The sequence below is a fragment of the Manis javanica genome, chromosome 1 (genome assembly GCF_040802235.1).
Source record: "Manis javanica isolate MJ-LG chromosome 1, MJ_LKY, whole genome shotgun sequence".
Lineage (NCBI taxonomy): Eukaryota > Metazoa > Chordata > Mammalia > Pholidota > Manidae > Manis > Manis javanica.
The window spans coordinates 151,729,632-151,750,191 of NC_133156.1; the positions used below are offsets into that span (position 1 = coordinate 151,729,632).

Sequence of the window (20,560 nt, forward strand, 5' to 3'; positions counted from 1 at the left end):
GAAAGAATAGTGCCTTGGAAGCAGCCTTGAGCCTTTCTAATATTTGTCAGCAGGAGAAGCAGGTAGAAGAGACAGAAAAGTTTTGAGCAGTGAAAAGAGGAAAACTGGGAGTGTTGAGACAGGGACCGTGGGTTTAGACAGTATGGTGAGGGTCTCCTGAAAAAGACCCCTACCGAAACTCTGTATTAAACAATTAAGCAAAGTCAATTTATTTTAATTCTCTAAAGTAAAATAGCAAACTAGAAATATAAGCATTCTTCAGTGAGATTAGTTAAAACTAAAAAGCCAGCAGTAACTTGGCCTAGAATGTTTGAATATAGCCAGACAAGAAAATGAGGTCAGCATAGCCCATGTCTTCATTTTTGTCAATTAAATCATGCTATTGTAAAATTTATTTTAACCTGCTAAAAGGCCCAGCTTATTTTCTTTAACTTTACCCAGATGCTGTTTTTCCCTCCTTCAGCCCTAAATCAATTAATTTACAATCTGGGCAATTAATATGGCAAGCGAGCCCAGTCATAAACAACATAGTAAAAACAGAAAAAACTCCATCTTAAAGATAAGATTGCATTTTAAAACCCAAGAAGTAAAAAAATAGGTTTCTTAACACAACAGACAATAACTCAGCCCACCTTGGGAGCAGGACACGTAGTCCTGATTGATACGCTCCCAGATCAAGAGGCTGCTATCCTGGGAAAGAATCAGAGCAGTAAATTTCTTGTATTAACTCTGCAAAATAATCTGGAAGACTGATAAGAAACTTAATGTCTCTTCAAAGGTAAGCATTTGGGGACCATTTAGCAGACCTGCATCCCTAGCCCTTTGTCTCTCAGGCACCTATAAATCCCCTAAACAGTGCACCACCAAGGACTCTCCTGTTCTCTCCTCATGAGCCAGGAGCTCTGTCCTCTCACTTTATCTCTAAATAAAAGCTTCACACTTACTCTCCCACTTTTAGTGTTTGTGAAGTTCACTCTTCAACTCCATGAACAGAACCCCAGCATCAGTATCACATCTTAGATGCCAAGGAAGGTTTCACAAAAGGAGAGGTCACCATTAGTGGAGTTGAGCATTGGTGTTCGCTGTAGAAGCACTCAGTGCAGTACAAACCAGGTGCTTCTTTGAAAGTAATGAAGGCCACTCCCTCTAAAACAAAAAAAGCCGTGGCTGGGAGACCGCATAGGCCAGGACTTAAGAGTTCAGAGGGAAGGCTTAGAGTAGGTAGAAACCAGTTTTACTCTAGTGCTGGCAGTGGAATGAATGAACTGAAACCACTCAACAATTTCTAGCCCAGGAGTCCCATTTTAGGACATGCACCCATGTCCTGGCTAGGGGTGGCCATGAACTGAAGTAATTGCCCTGTCAGAGTGTATCCCATGAAGGAGAGAATCAGGATAATAGTATCAAAAGGAAGTAGACAGACTCCAAGGAAGTAGGTCAGAATAGAAGATTTCCCAGAACATCCATGTTTTGAGCATTTCTTCAGTTTGGGAAGCATCTGCTCACTTCAGTGAAGAATGGAAAACTGGAAGAGGAGGGTTCTTCAGTTTAGGCCAGGTTGCTGACTGGGGAGGGAGCAGGGGCTGCGGGATGCATGCAGAGGACAAGCAGCGGGGGAAGTGGGTGTCAGTGCGAGGCCCGCTGTCCTGAGGTGGGAAGGCTCATCTGGCGGGGTTTCTGGATCAGGCACTGCAGGGCATCTCTTCTCTTGGTAATTCTTCTGTGAGTTATTTGATAAAGCTTCTATAGCTCACTGTAGCCCGATGTCTTATGAAGGTTTTACCTTTATAGATTCAAGATAAACATTTTATGTTATAGGGAGTCTCTCCCATTTAATTTGGTGTGTACATGACAGTAGTCACCATAGTTTGGTCAGCATGTAAAACCTGCCCCTCAATATCATGTATATCAATGAAAAGGTAGTCACATGACCTGTTAGTGTGACCTTTGTTCCCCTTTGTTTCCTGGCCCTCTGCGTTGCCAGACCTCCAGCCTGTTTTCCATACATTTATTTTACTGAACGGCTCTACTGAGTCATAGCATCCAGGCCCACCAGCACTGACTATGTGCTTATCAAGAGGTCCAAATAAATGGCATCACACATTTCTGATCTTAATGACCTGATTTTCAGTTGTTTAAAATATATGAAACATGCTTTTTTAACCTTCTTAAATCCCCAGGTTATCTTAGATTGGTGTAACCAGTCCCATTCCCATGGTTAATCACCTTTAACGTTCAGCTACAAATTCAGTCATTGCAGGTGCTGTGGGACCTATAGTTTTGAAAGGGTTTTTGTCTTTTAGAATTACTTAAGTGTTTGACGTGATTTTTTGTGTCATTACATTGTGTCTTTGGAACTCTCAGGAAATAGTTAACTTGCTGCATTTGGTCTACAGTAGAAGTGGAAACATTCACCAGTCTTGTTAGAACTGTACATGAAGGGCCTGTGGTGATTTCTTGACGAACATGAGCATGTGAGAATTTTTTTCTTCCTCTTTGGTTTTCAGTTTTGCCTTAAATTAGTTCTATATTTGCAACTATATTAGTATGTTGCATTAAGTACTCACCAGAGCAAGCTACTTCTACACTAGAAAAGGGAGGAGTATGGCAAGAGAGCTGTTTCATTTTATTTAACAAATAAACCCATGATAGAAAACAATGGCTGCATTAGTTTTACAATGCTAACTCTGTAAACCATTCCTTTCCAATTCTTTGAAATGTTTCTTCACCACTTTTTGAGAGATGTGTGGGTTTCTTTTCTCGCTGTGGGCTTTGTAAATTTATGTTGCCAGAGTTGGAATGCGGTGCGATGCAGTGGAAAACAGGCAGGAGCAGAGTATCACTTTATGGTCTGCTGCTGGAACATCACTGGGGCCGTCGTGTTTATGGCAGTCAGGAAGGTGGGCTGTGGGGCCAGTCTGATCTGCCCAAATCCCAGCCTTTTGTTACCAACTGTGTTACTTTAGGCAGACCACCTTCCTGAGATTGTTTCCTACCTGTAAAACAGTGTCAATGCATGTCACTCGGTTGCTATGGCAGTTAGATAGTGGAAGGGGTCCAGCAGAGCATCTGCCAGTAGCAGGTATCCACAGATGTTAGGTCTTTTTACTGTTTGCCACATACATTTATTTCCCTCCTAAGCAACTCATGTGCTTGTATAAATAGACTAAATGAGAACTTTTTAAAACTTACATATAATATGAACTCAAGACATTATTTAAACCAAGTTTGTCATTAAAGACTTAAAGACTGAATCCAGTGTAGGATCAGAGGTTTCTGAAAATGGAGAAAGTAACCTGACAGATTTAGAGGCCAAACAGAAAAACAAAAAACCTGGTAAAAAGTAGAATGCCTGCTGCATAGTCAGGTCACAAAGATGGTTATATGTTAGGAGAGAGGGCAGGTGGGATGTAGACACCAAAGCAGAGGTATAAACAAAGTGCCTTGAACATGCACAGGAGGAGCAGTTAGTTTCAGCCAGGGATACCATAGAAGGCTTTCTGGAGGAAGCTGCGTGTGAACTTGGCATTGAGGGATGGAAGATCAGCTGGGTAACGGGGGGGTGGGAAGCGAGCCGTGGTATTGGAAGCCCAAGGCATAACAAAGTAAAGCGTGAGATGTGAGGCTTGCGTAGGAACAGTGGGTAAGTGGGTGTGGCTGGAACCCTAGAGGGACTGGATTTGGGTGGTAAGAAATGAAACTGGAAAGGGAGAATTCGGCCAGTTCACGAAGTTTCTGAAGGGCTGTTTTAAGGAGATGGGACCTTGTTCTGCAGATGCCATAATAACTGTAATGCAGAGAAAAAAGAGGGTGAGATATGTGTTTTTAAAATCTGAGGAGTGGCAAGAAGAGCAAAGTGAAAGAGAAGCTAGAAGCCCAGACCGATTAGACTACTGCAGTGGTGAAGGCCGAACGCCACAAAGATCCAACGGGGCTGGAGCAGGGGGTATGTAGGAATCAAAAGATGTCCGAGTCCCAGGCTGTACTCACAGCCCTTGGTGGTCGGCTGTGGAGATCAGAGAAAGGGGAGAGTCAGAGATGACTTCCTGGCCCCTGGGCACAGTGCTGCCAGTTAGCAAGGGCTGAGAGAGCACCGTTGCGGTGAGGTGAGAGCACTCCTGAAGGCCGTGGAAGCACGGCTTAGAACTCTAGTCCTGTCTGGGAGCCGTCGCACGGCTGGCTGTTTGTCTCGGGCTGTTAGTCTCGGACTGCAGGAGGCTCCATGGTCCGGATTCCTCTGCATGACGTGTGGTGCACATTACTATCATCCTGAGGCTTAACCCCAGGTGTTTGTGTTCTTACAAGCTTGTTACATCATCTTTTCTAACATGAGTACCCAAATAACTTCTCAGTCTTCAAGAGACCTACCAAGCCAAAAGACATGAATTTCAAGGAGAACGTCAGCGGAAGGAGGAGGAGATGAAGCAGATGTTTGTCCAGCGAGTGAAGGAGAAAGAGGCCATATTGAGAGAAGCTGAGAGAGAGGCAAGTACGCTGACGTGTTGTGATCTGCACTTGCCTTTTAGGTATCCTGTTAATTTGGGGGATTTGTCTTGAGAATTTAATTAGATGCCTTTGGAGACTACTTGTTTTTTTTAAAAAAATAGCTATTTTAACACACAGTCTTTGGACACAGACATTACAGTCTGAAATCAACTAAAAAATTTGGTCTTTTTGAACAGGTAGTCTTCCATTAGAAAGGGTTTGCCAAGTGTTGCCTTGCAGCCTCGTCTGGGGTGGGGGTTCTCTCCCTGCACACCAGGTGACCCCTCAGCCTGGATGGCAGGGTGCTCTTGATTCTGGACGAGAAAGAATTCTCGAGCAGGTCGAACAAGTGCAGGTAAGGAAGGAATTCATTAAAGTGAGAGTAGCCGCAAATGGCAGCAGCTGTGCAGGCGGCAGAGAGCAGAGGGAGGAGAGGGAGGCTCACTGAACTCCTGCTCAGCACAGGGCAGATCCCTGCACAGCTCCTGAACCAGGGTCACCTGGTGTCCAGTGTCCAGTCAGATCTGCACAGTGTGGGAACTAGGCCCCTAACACCCTGGGATTCGGGAGAGCTGCAGAGCACTGGTTGGAGTGAGATTGTGTTCTGAGAACATCCCAAAGGCAAAGGAGATTTAGAGGCAGGCTGCTAGAGAGCATGACTGGGCAGTTGCAGTCGGCCCAGGTTCTCCAGGCAACAAGAGCTTGCAAGCCCGAATCAGAGCTCTCAGGAGCCCCTCCCAACTTGTCTGAAGTAGGACAGAGAGACTGAAGATTTGTGCTTAAGTTTAGAAAATGGAATGAAATAGTGAAGTAATAAAGACATTTAACACTGGAAGAGCTCAGAAACAAAATGCAGGTAAGTTGCATAGTGAGAAGGCTTTATTTAAGGCAGAGTACACACTCGAAGAAAGGGGAGTGTAGGCAACCTCAGAGAGGAGGCGCTCTTAAGGGCTTAGGATTCTGTCTTTTAAGGCTTTCAAGAAGGGGCAAAGGTGGAAGTGGGGTGTGGAGGTTTGACATGTGGTCTCATGATGTCTCTGGTGAGAGACAGTGTTACCATCCATAGTCAGTCCTCTAGATACTCTGTAAGATAAACTACACACAAGGAACTTATTGATCCTGTTCTCCAAGATATGGTTACCCTCAAGCCCTGGGAACATCTCACTGAGGACTGCTCGCCCTAGATTAAGACAGGTTGTTGGCTGCATATCAAAGAATATGTTAGGAATCTTACCTCCTAGCCTTAAGACATCTTAGCCTTAACATGGAGTTCCTCCTGTTCTTACTATGCTGTCTGTTTCTTGGCATTTTCCATCCTAGGCAGGAAACGTTCATCATGATGTGGTCCCCTGTCCCTGCCCTCCCTCATAAGGACTTGTAATGGAGCAGGTCACTGAGAAGTGCTTTAAGTGTCTTAACCATGAGCCCAAAATGTAGCTATGGCTTGAGGGAGCCTTTTAGGAGAGTTTCTGAGAGTTCTTGTGACTTTGCTCCCATGAAACAGTGACTCTGAGGTCTGTTCAGCAGCCTTTTGAGTTTAGCTCAGGCCTTCCCGAAGAGTTAGTGGCAGAGGGCCTTTGACAACCTTGGTGCCCAAACAAACCACCAGCAGATTTCCATGATTTTGTTCGATTCTAGTTTTTCAAACAACAGCTCTACTTTTATTTGAGGTAAGCTATTTTCTATAGACCTATAGACCTGACTGCAGTGGCTCCTTTTAAGTAAATGGGCACACTTAAGATGAGGACCCAAAAAGATTAGCCCCAAAGGGAGCCTCTGAGAGAAATCAGAAACGTCAGCTCTGACAAACTCTGTGAAGCACAGAGTTCCTGGAAAGTCGTGTGAGCTCTACAGGTTTGTTTCTTCAGGTGCACTTCAGTCCTTGCTATCTGAACGAATCCAGCAGGAAGTGGGTTTGTTAAATTAACCTACTGAAATATATGATGCATTATTGATCTTTTATTTTGCAAAAGTTCAAACAACAGGAAAGTGGAAGTACAGGGTCCCTGTGTCCCTCCCCACACCTACTTTAGCTGGACGTTTTGCCCTTTGTTTTGTGGGTGTGGCTGGGTGCGACTGGGTGTGCCTGGGTGTGCCTGGAAGCTTGCTATAGGCATCATGGCTCTTTTATCCTGGCGCTTCACTGTGCATCTTGCAAGCTCAGGGGTGTCTCCTCCTCAGCTGGAGCACCCACCTCACACCTGGGGGAATGCACAGGAGTGCCACACACCACCCATCTGCAGCTCACATTCACACCTCCCTCTTGCTCCACAGTGGTCTTCCCTTGTTTCTTTTTGTTTGATGAATATTTTGGTTTGTTTTTGAACCAGAATTCAGTCACGGGTCTCATTGCATGTGGGTGTTGTTTGTCTTCTCTTTTATTCGAGAATAGTCCCAAGTTTGCAGTTATTTTTAAGCATAAATACTGAGGAAGGGGCTGTGATGAGTGGGAGACAAGGATGCTGATATTTCTTTAGTAGATTCATCTTTAAGGTGGAGGTGGAACAAAACTCTTAAGAGCTTATCTCTCATATCACATGATTCTTAGTTTCTCCAATGTGGAGAGAAGGTATAGGAACAGTTTATAGTCTAGTTCTCAATTTTTTTAATCCCACATAAGAATATTTTGCTTAAATGTGTCTTACTTAAAAGGAAATTGAAAATTCAGAGTGACCAAGTGGTTGAAAGAAAGAAATACTATTTGATAGTGTACTTCGTACATTTTTATTTTTACAGCCCAAGATCTTTGAGTTATGTGTATGTATTAACCTAACGACGAAGTTAATTTAAACCTGAGGCACCAGCACCAAAGCTGTTCTAAGCCTGGAATTAAATAGCTTAGGGCCTGTTTTATTCACACTATGAGGACTTCACACCCAGTTTCCGTACTGTAAAGCCAGTACCTCTGATACTTTAGAGTCGGTCAGTTGTGAAGGACATCCAGTCAATAATCATCACTCCCTGAGGCCAAAACTCATCAGCTGAAGGACTGATAATATGGAGGACCGTACAACTCATTGTCTTGATGATTGTGGTTTTAGAGGGAAAGGAGGCTTATTAATACTTATGCTGGAATGTGTAAGTGTAAATCAGGTCTCTCCTGAGCAAATGAGGACATTTTGTCACCCAATACTTGGCTGCTGACATTTTAAATCTAGTTATATCATTGAGGTACTGGTAGTCACTAATAAAAAGATCATTTCTGATAACTCAAAGCATTATTTGATGCTGTATTTCAGGCCCTTGTTACTCAACATACCCTGCCAGTATTGTTGTAAAACAACTCAATTTATCTTCAGTATAAATTGGGACTTTCATATACTGCTACTGAAAACACTGTGAACCTTGGATAACTAGTTTAGGGAGGGTACCCAAAACAGATGTGAGCTTGAAATACTGTTTAAATGTGACCTTTGCTACATCTTTATTAACATAATTCTAGATGTATCTATGAGGCATGCTATGTATGTCACATTTATTTCCCACACCACAGGAAAAAGCACACAGTTTACAGTTATCCCTCAAATAAATAGTACATAACCATCGTTAAAATACTACTTCCCAATTTTATATGTAAGTCTTTTCTTGGTTCATTTTTCATTTAATATGTATGCCTCTCCTATTTTCAAAGGTATTTAGATAATTTTCATTAAAAAAAGGCCTACAGCTACCTTATGATCCTGAGCAGGAGCGTGCAGGAACCTCATCAGAGAGTGTGTGAAGGCGGCACACAGCTGCCGCTGAGAGCCTGGCAGTCAGGGCTGGAAGGGCCCCAGCTGTGCGGGCAGAGCTCAGATGAAAGAGTCCAACAAAGAGAGGAATTCTGTCTCTAGCTTTCTTCTCTAAAAATGGGTACTTTTAAAAGGATCATCGAATAGCAGAATGTATAATAATCTTAGGAATGTTTATAAAAGGTGCAGCAGCACCCATACTGGTGGTACAGTTTTAGGGGCATGTTGAGTAGTTACCAACAGCACAAAAGGCCTCTTGCCTTTGCCTTTTTGAGTATTTGGAAATACATTTGAATTAAACCCATGGTTACAAATCATGGAACCACAGGTAAGGGCTGCATGTGTGTGGAATAGATTGTTACCCTCAAAAGCCTTGACTCCGCAAATGTGGATGATAGTCACATTCACACCTCCCCTCTCCCCCTTTCTAAATCACATTTCTCTTTCTATAGTTTCCCTGGGATTTTTAGTCAGTGACGTACAAAATACCCTATAACCTGTCAGGATATTTAAGTGTGCATATAAAGTACATAACCTCCATTTGAGTAACAGAGATACATCTCTATTCATGTAATGTAATCTGCCCTGTACCCTCCCTTTCCAGGCTTTACCTCCACTCTGCTTCTCTTCCATTTTTTTTAAACATGTGAATGTTTAGAGTTTAACGAATACTTTTGGTGAAAACTACTGTAATGGGCTGAGTTATAGTCCCCCAAAGTTCATATGTTGAAGTCCTAATCCCCACTACCTCTGAATGTGACTATATTTTGGGACAGGGTCTTACTGATTTATTTATAAGTATATGTAGTTGATGTACAATATTGTAGTTTCCAGTGTACAGCATAGTGATTCAACGATTATATATACTACCAAATGCTCACCACAGTATGTGTAGTTACTGTCTGTCACCGTACAAAATTCCTATGTTGTTATTGACTATATGTTTTATGCTGTATTTTTCATTTCCATGACTTACTTTACAAATGGAGGCTTGTACCTCTTTATTCCCTTCACCTATTTTGCTTATCTCCCTACCACTACTCTGTTCTCTGGTTTTTTTTTTTAGTTTATTTCTCTTCTTTGGTTTGTTCCTTTGTTTTTAGGTTCCACATGTAAGTGAAATCTTAGGGTATTTGTCTCCATCTGTCTGACCTATTTCACTGATCATAATACCCTCTAGCTCCATCCATGTTGTTGCAAATGGCAGAATTTCTTTCTTTTTATGTGAATAATATTCCACTGTGTACCGCCTTTTCTTTATCTACTCATCTACTGATGGACACTTAGGTTGTTTCCATATCTTGACTTTTGTAGATAATGCTTCTGTGAAGATGGGGGTGCATACACCTTTTCAGATTAGTGGTTCTGTTTTCCTCAGGTGGAGTCCCAGAAGTGGGGTTGCTGGGTCGTATGGTAGTTCTACTTTTAATTTTTTGAGGAACCTCCACGCTGCTTTCCACAGCACCAGTTTACATTCACACCATTAGTGTCAGAGGACTCCCTTTTCTCCACGTCCTCACCAACCCGCTTGTCTTTCAGTACTGGCCATTCTGTCAGGTGTGAGGTGATGTCTCATTGTGATTTTGATATGCATTTCCCTGATCTTGAGTGACATTGAGCATCTATTTGTGTGTCTGTTGGCCATCTCTCTTAGAGAAAGAGAAAGATAGATATAGATATACAGATAGATAGATATATAAATAGATTATCTTCTGTGGAAAAATACTTGTTCAGGTCCTCTGCCCACCTCTTAAATCAGATTATTTGGCCTTTTGGTGTTGAGTTGTATGCATTCTTTATATATTTTGGATATTAACCCCTTATCAGATAGATCATTTGTAACTATTTTCTCCCAGTTAGTGAGTTGCTTTGCTTCTCTCCCAAATTTATAGGGGCTGTGCACATGCTCAGAGAGTGTGACTGTATTTATACCACTGATTTGAATGACATGATGAATCCCACCCTTTAAATACACCACACACACACACACACACACACACACACACACACACACATTTTATAAAAGCAGGAACCATGTAAATAAGCATATACCAGGGACCTTGTCCTTCTCTGAAATGGCATCCTCAGAAATAAAGGAATCTTAGGTAGAAGGGCTTCACTTAATCTCTCCCAACCCTGTCCTGTCTCTGCTTAAATACTTGTCCTGTCAGGGGTTTACTGACTCACTGGTCAACCTGTCCCGTATTTGGGACATTTAAATCATACTAAGATGGAGTTTAGCTCTCTCCAGTTTCTACCCTCAGCCTCTGATTTTTGGCAAAGTATTTCCTCAACTATCCTTTACCATCTCTTATAGAAAATAAGTCCTCCTTTTTGTATGAATGCTAGGTGTCCTCCCAGAACTGAAAATACTAATTTAAGTTCATCTAAGCAAACCAGGGGATCAAGAAGGTTCTCCTTTCTGGTCCAGATCCAGATGTGGGACTTGTGCTCCTAGCAGCTTGGCTCATGGCCGACGCACACAGGGTTTGCTGCATTCCCTAGTCTCTCTTTTCAGGTGAACAGTAATTAAACCGGGGAGTGCTCTTGTAACACTACAAACTTTTGCAAACCTCTTTTTAATGGTTGCCTTGAATACATTTAACATAAATTTAGTTTTTGGCTTTATTAGACACAGACAGTTTTTCCCATTGTGAAAATTATACTACAGTGAGTGTTTTTATATATAAAACTTCCTCTGAACTTAGGATTTCTTGATTTATCTTACATTTCAAGAAGGTGAATGACTGTAAAAATATAATAGATTTTTAAGGTTTTTGATTTAAATTGATCATTTGACACTTGCTTTCCAAACAGGTTTAACTTTAAACAACTGTTTTCACTACACATGGTAATTTCATTTTGAAAATAATTTTTTCCTTTTCCGTAACTTGCTTCTTTAATTTGTGTCCCTTGCTTTTACTGAGCATGCATTTTAGAAACTTCATTTGGAGAGGCTTGTAGGGGAAATGTGGAGCAAGAAAATAAAAACTCCAAGAAGAAGCCAAATGTTTTAAAAACTGAGGATTGTTCATGAGGTTCTGATTTTATTATTTCCATGCATGCATTTTTTTCATGGGAATGCATTTAAAATTAAAGCTACAAAGGCAATTCCCTGCGTAAGGTTTTACTTTTAAGTATGAACTTGTGAGATGTCAGGCAGAGCCAGTAAGTAGATCCCTCCCGATAAGCATTAGCCGCAGGTTTGGGCCAGAGAACATTCCTGGGCGTGTGCTGCCACCTTGTGTCACTCCTGGGAATTGCACCTTTGTCGCAGCTACAGGCCAAATTCGAGCATCTTAAGAGAATTCACCAAGAAGAGAGAATGAAGCTTGAAGAAAAGAGAAGACTTTTGGAAGAAGAAATCATCGCTTTCTCTAAAAAGAAAGCTACGTCTGAGATATACCAGAGTCAGACTTACACAGTGTCAGGTGGCAACCTGAAGGACAAGGACCGCAAGAAGTAAGCCACCTCACGTAGCCCTGGTCCCTGGCAGCCCTCCTCCGTCACTTGCTGTCTCCTTGCCCTGTCGGGTCTCGTAGCACCTGCTCACTGTCTGTTCCCTCATTCCTTGTCTGCTTCTGCAGCTACCATGTCAGCAGCTTGAGAGCACACCTGTCCCTCCGGCTCACGGCCACTTCCCCAGCTTCTTACCTCAGCACCGGGCACATGTTAGGGGACCAGTAAATCATTAGGTGCCACAATGAGTGAGTGAAAGAGTGAACAAAGTTAACGAAAAAAATCAGTGTAGAAAGGGTCAGTCACCTTGGGGAAGTTCATGGTGTGATTTCCGAGGCCAGCCTGGGGCTTTGTACACGTCTGTTACTCCTGATCTATCATTAGTTATGTCTAAAAGGAAGCTGTACACTTTATAGGCAGATCATAAGATGTAAAATAAAACTTGAAAAAAAAACTATATTTAACCAAATTCTACTGATAGTGATTTTATGAGAATTTTTATTTCAGTAAGGGAACCAGGCTATCGATTCGAGCTCCTGTGCTTTGATGTCAGAGCTTGTGAAACCAGTGGTGGACATACAGATGGGGAGGAAGGTAGAGAGGGCCCCGGTGAGGCGGGGCAGCACGAGTAGCGCGGGGCTAATCACAAGGCTTATAGGTGCGGGGTATGTGTCAAAACCGAAGTCACCAAACCAGAATATGAGCTCTTTCCTCTTCTGTACTTTGTGCCCTTCTTTTGTTTCTTCCACCTAAGATGTCCTTGTCAGTTTGCTTATTTGTTCCTGAAAGTCATCACTGGCCAGCTCTGCTGAGAGTGTTCCTCCGTGGTCTGTGCTTCAGCCTCTGCCATCCCCCAGACCCTGGGGCGCGGGCCCCAACCCCCAGCCCAGGCAGCGCCGGTCCCCCTCCCCCAGCCCGGGCAGCGCAGGTCCCCCTACGTGCTGCACAGAGCAGTACTGCTGGTTACATTTTATCCCCACGTCTTACTTCAACCCCAGCAATTTCAGACTTCAGTAATTCAACTTCAGAATGGTTAGGAGAACTGAACACTGGTCCATGATGTACCAATTTTGACCTCTGGGGAAGTAAACTCACAGGTTTGGGTGGATTTTATAGTTTTGTGGGAAGAAAGGAGTCCTCATGTGTGATCTTGTAACATAAGCTCTAGAGGGCATGGGTCTTTGTTTTGTTTGCTCGTGTACTTTTCAGTATGCTTTAAATTAGAAAGCTCAGTACCTTCTTATTCTTTCATCCTAATCCAGTGTTAGTAAACTGGATTTCCCAATTTTATAACATACGTGAAAGACAGTTTACATATCCCTTGTAAAAACTGTCACTCTGTTCCACTTGTGAACCATTAGTATGTGCTATTGTTGACAAAACCAGGGCCTAGACTGTAGTTTTTTGAGAGGTCAAAAGAATTCTTAAGAAAGTAGTGTTTGGTGTTTGTTTTTATTTCTTATATCTCCAAAATCCTACAGCTAGATATCCTTTAGTATAGTATGTTAGCTCTTTCTGTACAAACCTTTGTAAAACTAATGATTCTAACAATTTTTATTTCCTAAATGTTTTTTTCATTGTACCAATCAAAAGTTTTTTGTTCTCTTTCCAGCTCCGGTTTTATATAAAACTAAGGTTCCAGGTCACAGAAGGTCATCACGACCAAAAGTCATTAAAATGTTAGAAGTATGCTTTGATTTTCTTCTGTTTTTATTTGCTGTATCACTTATTCAGTACCTGGCAAATGGCTACAGTTACTGACATTTAAGTATCAGGTCAATACAAAGGCCAGAGTGGCTGATAATCAGGTATATTGTCACTGCTGTTGAAGGGCCGACGTTGCTGGTTTGCAGTGAATCTGGATCGTCTCTCCTGCTGCCCAGTTATGGTCACATGCAATGCACAGTAGCTCAAAGTGTCGGCGCTGTGGAAAACACAGAACTCACTCAGGATGGTTACCTGATTGCATTTATATCCAAGATGAACCATTTTTGGGGGTACACACAAACAGTAGTATTTTGGGGATATGTTTTTATTAGGTACCTGAAACTCTAACCTCTCAGTAGTTTTATAGAACTTTTAATTCTTGACATAATTATCCAGTTGGTAACATGATCCTAACCTTTTTTATCACATTATATAACATGATGGCCTTCCATGCTTCAGTATGCCTTACTGTGGCTCGTGTATTGTTGTTGTGATGAAACAAAGTATGTTTTAAAAGTAAAAACATCCAGGCATTTAAACCCTTTTTCTAAGGGTAAGTGACTTGGAACCTGGGTATTACCATACTGTTTTCATTGGATGTATTGCATACTTATTGTTTAAAACTGTCTTCCAGGGAAAAAATAATAAGGTTGAGTCATCTTATTAACACTATTTCTTGAGAAATAACAATGAACATCTGAATATTAAAGATATAAGAATTTAGATATTCAGATCTTAAGGGTATTTGGTTTCAGTGCCTTAGTGGTATTCTCAGAGCAATTTAATGGTTTCTAACTTTTTCTTAACAGCCATAGGTGTTTAGTTTTTCATTTTTTGTACATGAATATTCTAAGTAAAACACATTTAGTCTCGACAATAAAATACATCTGCGTATTTACTAAAATGTTTAAATTACTTTAATTTTTCTTTTTTCAAACTGTCATCTTAAGCATTTTATCAAAATTAGTTCATATAATGATGCTTGAATCATTTTAAGGTGGGGAATACTACCAGTATTTTCCAGATGATAGATGTTTCACTTAGCCTGTGTCAGATTCTGAACAGTGTATGTTTTCATGAAGTTGTATAAGTTGCAAATAAAACCTTTCATTTCATAGTGCAGTTTATCTGGACAAACACTTTCAATTTCATTTTCGCATTTGAAATTCACCACTGTCTCTTAGCCTTTTAAAACCTCAGAAAAGTAAGTTAAAAGAACCATAGAAAAAGTTCTAAACTTTCTCAGGATCAGTAATGCCCAAGGTCTGGAAGGTGGGAGCAGGAGAGTGTGTGAGTCCCTGAGGGCAGGCAGCCTGTGGCGCAGAGCCAGGCCAGCACTACTGCGCTAAAGCACTAGCTGAGGAGAGCCGTCCAGAGACCCAGTGATGTGATGAGTGGTAGCTATTTATGGCCATGCAAACTGGATAAACAGCTATCCTAAACGCCAATGAAATATTTATAGTTGCCAGATTGGTTGTTGACATGTTAAAACCATTATTCAAGTTTCCAGCTGAAAAGATTACAGACACCTGCCTGAGAGTCTGAACTTAATAGAAGGGTAATCATTTTGTATTGCTAATGATTCTGCTAAGAGAAAGACTCACCACCACTTTGCCAAGCAAAGGAGAAAGTCTTTAAAAGTCACACTGTAACATTCAAGTTTCCTTACAAAGCTAGTTTATTCTGCACTGTTCAGGCACAAGGTTTCGAAGGGAGCTAGTATCTGCTGATGCTTTAGTTAATTTCCTGGGAACAAAATTAAGTTAGACATGTGTTGGTTACTATTTTTCCATAAAGCATGTAAAATAGAATTGCCTCTCAGGACCAACATTAATCATGTACCTACTTCTCTGGTGTTTAAGACTGATTTAAACAGAGTAAAGGAAAAGCATGATGAATTCTTACCGCATTTTGAAGGGACTCAGTTTAGGTTCTGCTCTCCTAGTGGGCTTGGAAGTGGGGACACCAGCGTGATGAAGGCCATCCGCACCCTCAGGGAGTACCAGAGTGGTCACAGGTCAAAAAACCACTGTGTGCGTGTGGAAAGCATTCATGTGGCTGAGTCTGGGAGGACTGGGAGCAACTGTCCACATATAGGAATGGGGAAAGACAATCCAGGTACAACAGCACATTTTTAATAAAACCTGTGTGCCATGGAAAGTAGCTACGTGTAAATAGAGAGTGTAGGTGAAGTGTGGCAGCAAGAGTGAGGGTGCGATCTTAGAAGCAGGTGGGAGCAGGTGAAGACTAGTCTTCAGGACTCTCATCCAAGCAGGCAGCAGGAGCCATGGGTAGACTTGGCCTCACACGGTCAGGTGCTCCTCCAGAGTTCACGGCAGGAGGAGCATGCTGGCCCCTTAAAGAGACAACAGTCTGGGCCAGGAGTTGTTAACACTGTGTTCAGGAGTAAACAGCAGAACAACTAAGTCATGTTTACAAAAAACACTGGTGTGGAAAGGAACATATGTATAAAAACAAAAACCATAGAGCAAAGTGGTAGTTGTATGGATAAACCTAAGTGAATTGTGACTGTCAAACAATGATAATGTCTTGTGGAGTAGGGAAACAGAGAACCAAACTACAGGCCTACAGGAGCCTGTAAGTCAGGGGAGTGGGGAGGGGCCTCATCAGCCAGCCAGCGTGAGACTTGGCAGAGTGTAAGTATGCCCAAGTGGGAGGAAAACCAGCCTAATAAATGAGAATCCAAACAAAAATAAAGGAAATAAAAAGGTGTGACAACTAGAAAGCATTTAGTAATTTGGTAGATTTAGACCCAAGTAAATGAGTTACATGGATTACATGCTCTAATCTTCTTAGATGAAAGGTTTTAAAATCCTGTTATATGTACTTTATAAAACAGATGTTTCAAACTTTCTGCCTTTATAGACAGAAGATAGGAAAAGGTACATGATGCAAACTCTAACCAGAAGCTAATGTGTGGCGGTACTTTCTGTAAAAAAAAGACCCTTAATTAACACTTAGTCTACAGGCACACACCTGATCATCTAAATTTGCTCTCTTACAGCACTAAACTATGTTTTCTACCTTTATCTTGCATCTATCTACCACTTCAGCATTTTATTAAAAATAAGAAGAAGAAGGGAGAAATGTGGGATTCACATATAAATCAAGTATAAAAATCAAACGAATATTCATATTTGACCTGATTGTTTATAGTTCATAATATGTGATCAAAACTGAAAGTTTCTGTGATGACTGCCCTTGTACTGTTCACCAGTAAGAACTTATTCACTGTGTAAGAACTTGTTCGTTATGCTTCAGAAGATCGGAGACTGACGAGAATTAGGCTTGGAGTGGATTAATGATTGTACATTGAGCATTGAGTACCCTATACAGAATTTTATTGTTGTTAACAACCATTTGATCAATAAATATGAGATGCCCTCTCAAAAAAAAAAAAAGACCCTTAAAGCAAAAGCATGGTTAGAGATGAAGATGGACACTTTAAACATGACAATGTAGAACAATTGCAAATCTGTATGTACGTAATAGCCTCAGCATTTGTAAAACAAAGGTGATGAGAATACGTGGAGAAATATGCAAAGCCACACTTGCGGGAGGTTTTACACATCTCTATGATAAAGCAAGCCGACCAAATATCAGAGCAGACACAGGAGGACCACAGAAAACATCCGAAAGCCTGGGCCCAGTGGACCACACAGCATGCGCCCAAGCGTGTCCCATCCCACTGCTGTGACGTGCACTCGACACCTGTGAGCATGGACCGCGTGCTTGACTCAATACCTCCTAAAAGAAGCATGTTATAGTTCTGCTTGTTATAGATCAGCAGTTACACCTGATCATAGTGTAAGAGTCAGTAATAACAAACATCCCCATGTATTTGGAAATAAGAAATGTACTTATAAAACCACAGGCCAGAGAAGAAGTCAAAAGGGACATTAGAAAATCTTTTGAACTGAACAATAATGAAAATATATATCATAACTTTTAAGGACAGCTAAAGTCATTTTAAGGTCAAATTTATAGTCCTAAATGCTCCTACTAGAAGGGAAAACAGGCTGAAAACCAGTGCTCTACACATTCATCTCAAGCAGTTAGGAAAAGAATACCAAACTAAAGGAAAATATTAAAGGTGAGAGCAGAATTCATGAAATAGGAAAAAAAAGTTTGTATTTTTAAGATTGTTAAGGTTGATAAAACGGGGGAAATGACCAAGAAGAAAGCAAAGCGGCATAGAATGGCTAAAATTAAAAACAACCTGACTACCAAAAAGGTGGGTGTGGTGGATGGTGGGGTGGCCCTCAGTGCACCAGCGCCGGGCGGCTGTGTGCTGGCTTTCACTGGCTGCTCTGACAAGGTACCACAAACTCCAGGCTTCATAAGCTGCATCTCAGAGTTTGGGAGGTCAGAAGGCTGACACAGGTTTCCCAGGGCGAAAGGGTGTGGAGGGGCTGGGCTCCCAGAAGTTCTAGAGGACTGCTTCCATGCCTGTGCCCCTACTTGCACTCAAGGAAGCAGGTGGGCGGGGTCCCCATTGGACAGGTAGGGAAGCAGGTCCTGAGTAGTGACAAGCCATGGAACTTGGCTCTGACAGTCCTGGACATTAACACAGGCTTGTCCGCAGAGAGAGCGTCCCCTGGAGAAGTGAGCTGAGGGAGCTTCTTAGGGGATCTGGAGACTGGGGACCATTCCTCAGGTCAGACAGCACAGGAGGGAGGGCAACTGGCCTCCCCTCACCACACCGAGTGCATTCTCAGGGCTTGTCCCTATACCTCTGGTCCGTGATTTTGCACTGTGGAGTTAAGTTCAGTGTTTTAAAGTGTTACCCCCCATGGGGGAAAATAACAGCTTTAAAAAGAGATGCTTAAAGAAGAAAAGTCAAGACTTGAATGTATTTGCAAGGTGGAGTTTCAGGAATATCGGGAAATGGAGAGCTTTTGAAAGCACCTCCCCAGCCCTCATATTGTCTGAGCCCATCGTAGTGAAGGCCCTTGGCTCTGTGATGGTTAGAAATTATGTTATATGAATTAAATGGACTCATAGGTCATATGACACTGCATTACCCGAATTCTTACCTGTTTCTATTTGCTAAGAGCTTATTTAAAGCATAAAAAATGTTTTGGAAGTTACTCTGTTAAAAAAATGGGGGGTGCTACATGAGTGTGACTTGAGAGTGTCCCCGGAATGCAGACAGTACCACATGCCCGCGCTTTCCCATCCCACAGCCTGGCAGGCCCACTGCCTCACTGGCGTTTCTCAGGGACTCCACATCACGTCTGCTGAGAAGACAGATGTTATGCAGTTCTGACTGACAGATGCAAATGAAACTTAATCGTGTTTTACGACAGAAAAATGTGTCTTGTATTTCTTTTAAAGGCAACAGATAGTGCAATGACGCAAAGGCTGAGTTCCCGCCTTGCTGTTCCCTTGCGGTCTTTGCTCATGCGTGTGTGCACACAGGTCACTGTATGAATTGGTATGTCAATTTTTCAAATGCTTCTTGAGACCCATCCTTTAAAATGTGAGCCATATTCATTTTTTTCCTTCTCATTCAAAAACAACAGAAATAATTTTTCTGTGGTGCTAGACCTTGCCTAGTGAAAATATATACAGTGGTATAGCCAGAATGATTTCCCTCACAAACCCGGCGTGTCTGTGGCATCTGCCAGCAGGTGATGCCCAGTGACCATGGTGAGTTATGTGGCTGCCCATCTCATCCAGCTGCTGGACCGCACACAGCCTCCTTGATGATCACCAGTGGTTTTGTGCGAATTTCTAAACAAAGGCACTACCCAGGTGCACTGCATTATTATGCCCTTTAACCTTGGAGTACCCCAAAAGGTAGTTGCTTTTCTTCCCCTTTTGATGATGATGAGACAAAGTCCAGGCAAATGGAGCCTGAATTTCACCTGCTCCCACCATTTTGCCAGCTCATCTCACTCCATGTACTGGCCAGCCCCTCAGTTACGGAGTACCGCAGCCTGCCCTCCCTGTCCTGGTCCTCCGTGTATGTCACCCATACTCCACCCCAGCCATGTGCCAGTGGCCTTTGCCCCTCTCCTGAGCACCAGACCCATATTTCTAGCCACCTGCTGGAAATACCTACCTGTGGGGTCCACTGCACCCAACACACCCAGTGGCCTGTGATGGCTACCTCCCCTCCTGTCCTGGACACCTGAGTCTGGCTCACGGATGAACCCCCGGACCCTTGTGTGGGTCCCCAGTCCTCTGGGCTGTACCCCTGGGAGGCTCTGGTGCCTACCCCACCTGCGTCTGACAGCTCCTTTCCCAGGAGGGCCCCTGGCCCATGACTGCTGTGTCCAGGGGGCTGGCCGCCTCTGGGTGATCTGTGTCTGGGTTGAGGGAGTGAAGGGAAACCCAGCAGGGTGGAGCAGCTGCCTTGCAGCCTGGCCACAGGGTCCAGTTGGGCAGAGGGGGCCAGTGGGAAAGCAGAGGGGGCTCTGCGCATGGCAGGGAAGCAGCTGCGGGAGTCCGTGTCTGCCCGGGGCCCTGCCTTCCCCCCCCAAGCCAGGGCACCACATGCAGTCCCCTTACGAGCCTCACAGAGTCGGCCAGCCACACTGACTTATCTGATGCCACCCATTCACCCCCCTGCCAGCAGCTAGTCGGGCTGGCCTGGTTCGCTGATCCCTAGGACAAATAAACCCTTTTTCCTAACTCTGAGTTCCTGAAAGATTTTACTGATAATATGGAGATCAATACACTCTCACTGTTGCAGTGCCCCCTCCCCTGCCCCAATCCCCTCCAGTCCTGAAGAGCCTTGCCTTACCAAGTCTGTTTCTTATTTGGCACAACTTCCTGGAGGCAGAGGGGAGAGCTTCCCAGTTCAGGGAGGGCAGCCAGGCTTTTCCTGCATGAATGAGGGGAGATGTGGGAGCAGAGCAGTCAGTTCCTGTGAGTGTGGGCTTTAGGGAGAGGCTTGGGAGGCTTGGAGCCTCTGGACAGGACAAATGTCGGGCAGCAGCCTGCAGCCTGCTCCTCTGTTCAGACTGGAGTTCTAACATGCACAGGGCTATGGATCTCACCCTCCCAGCCCCCGCCCCTGCCCCACCCCCCACGCACACGCACAGCTGCTCCTGCCAACCCTCAGTCCACTCCGGGGGACCTGGACTGCCTGGGAGATGTACCCTGGACTGAGGCCTGCAGAGGCCCCGGGTCAGCTGGGGCCTGAGACT

The 20,560-nt window shown here is 43.3% G+C and overlaps 1 protein-coding gene across 7 annotated transcripts in view; it reads left to right on the forward strand.

Annotated features, from left to right (window-relative positions):
* SEPTIN10 (septin 10) overlaps positions 1–13,366 on the forward strand; it is a 96,787-nt gene extending 83,421 nt beyond the window's left edge. For 6 of the 7 annotated variants that reach the window (XM_073238592.1, XM_037015579.2, XM_037015580.2 and 3 more), the window contains 3 exons: positions 4,353–4,485; positions 11,494–11,678; positions 13,288–13,366. In XM_073238592.1, the coding sequence (XP_073094693.1) occupies positions 4,353–4,485; positions 11,494–11,678; positions 13,288–13,303 (334 nt within the window). In that variant the 3' untranslated portion in view covers positions 13,304–13,366. The remainder of the gene's footprint in view (positions 1–4,352; positions 4,486–11,493; positions 11,679–13,287) is intronic. The other variant, XR_012132188.1, reaches the window with a different exon arrangement.
* The last annotated feature ends 7,194 nt before the right edge of the window (positions 13,367–20,560 follow it).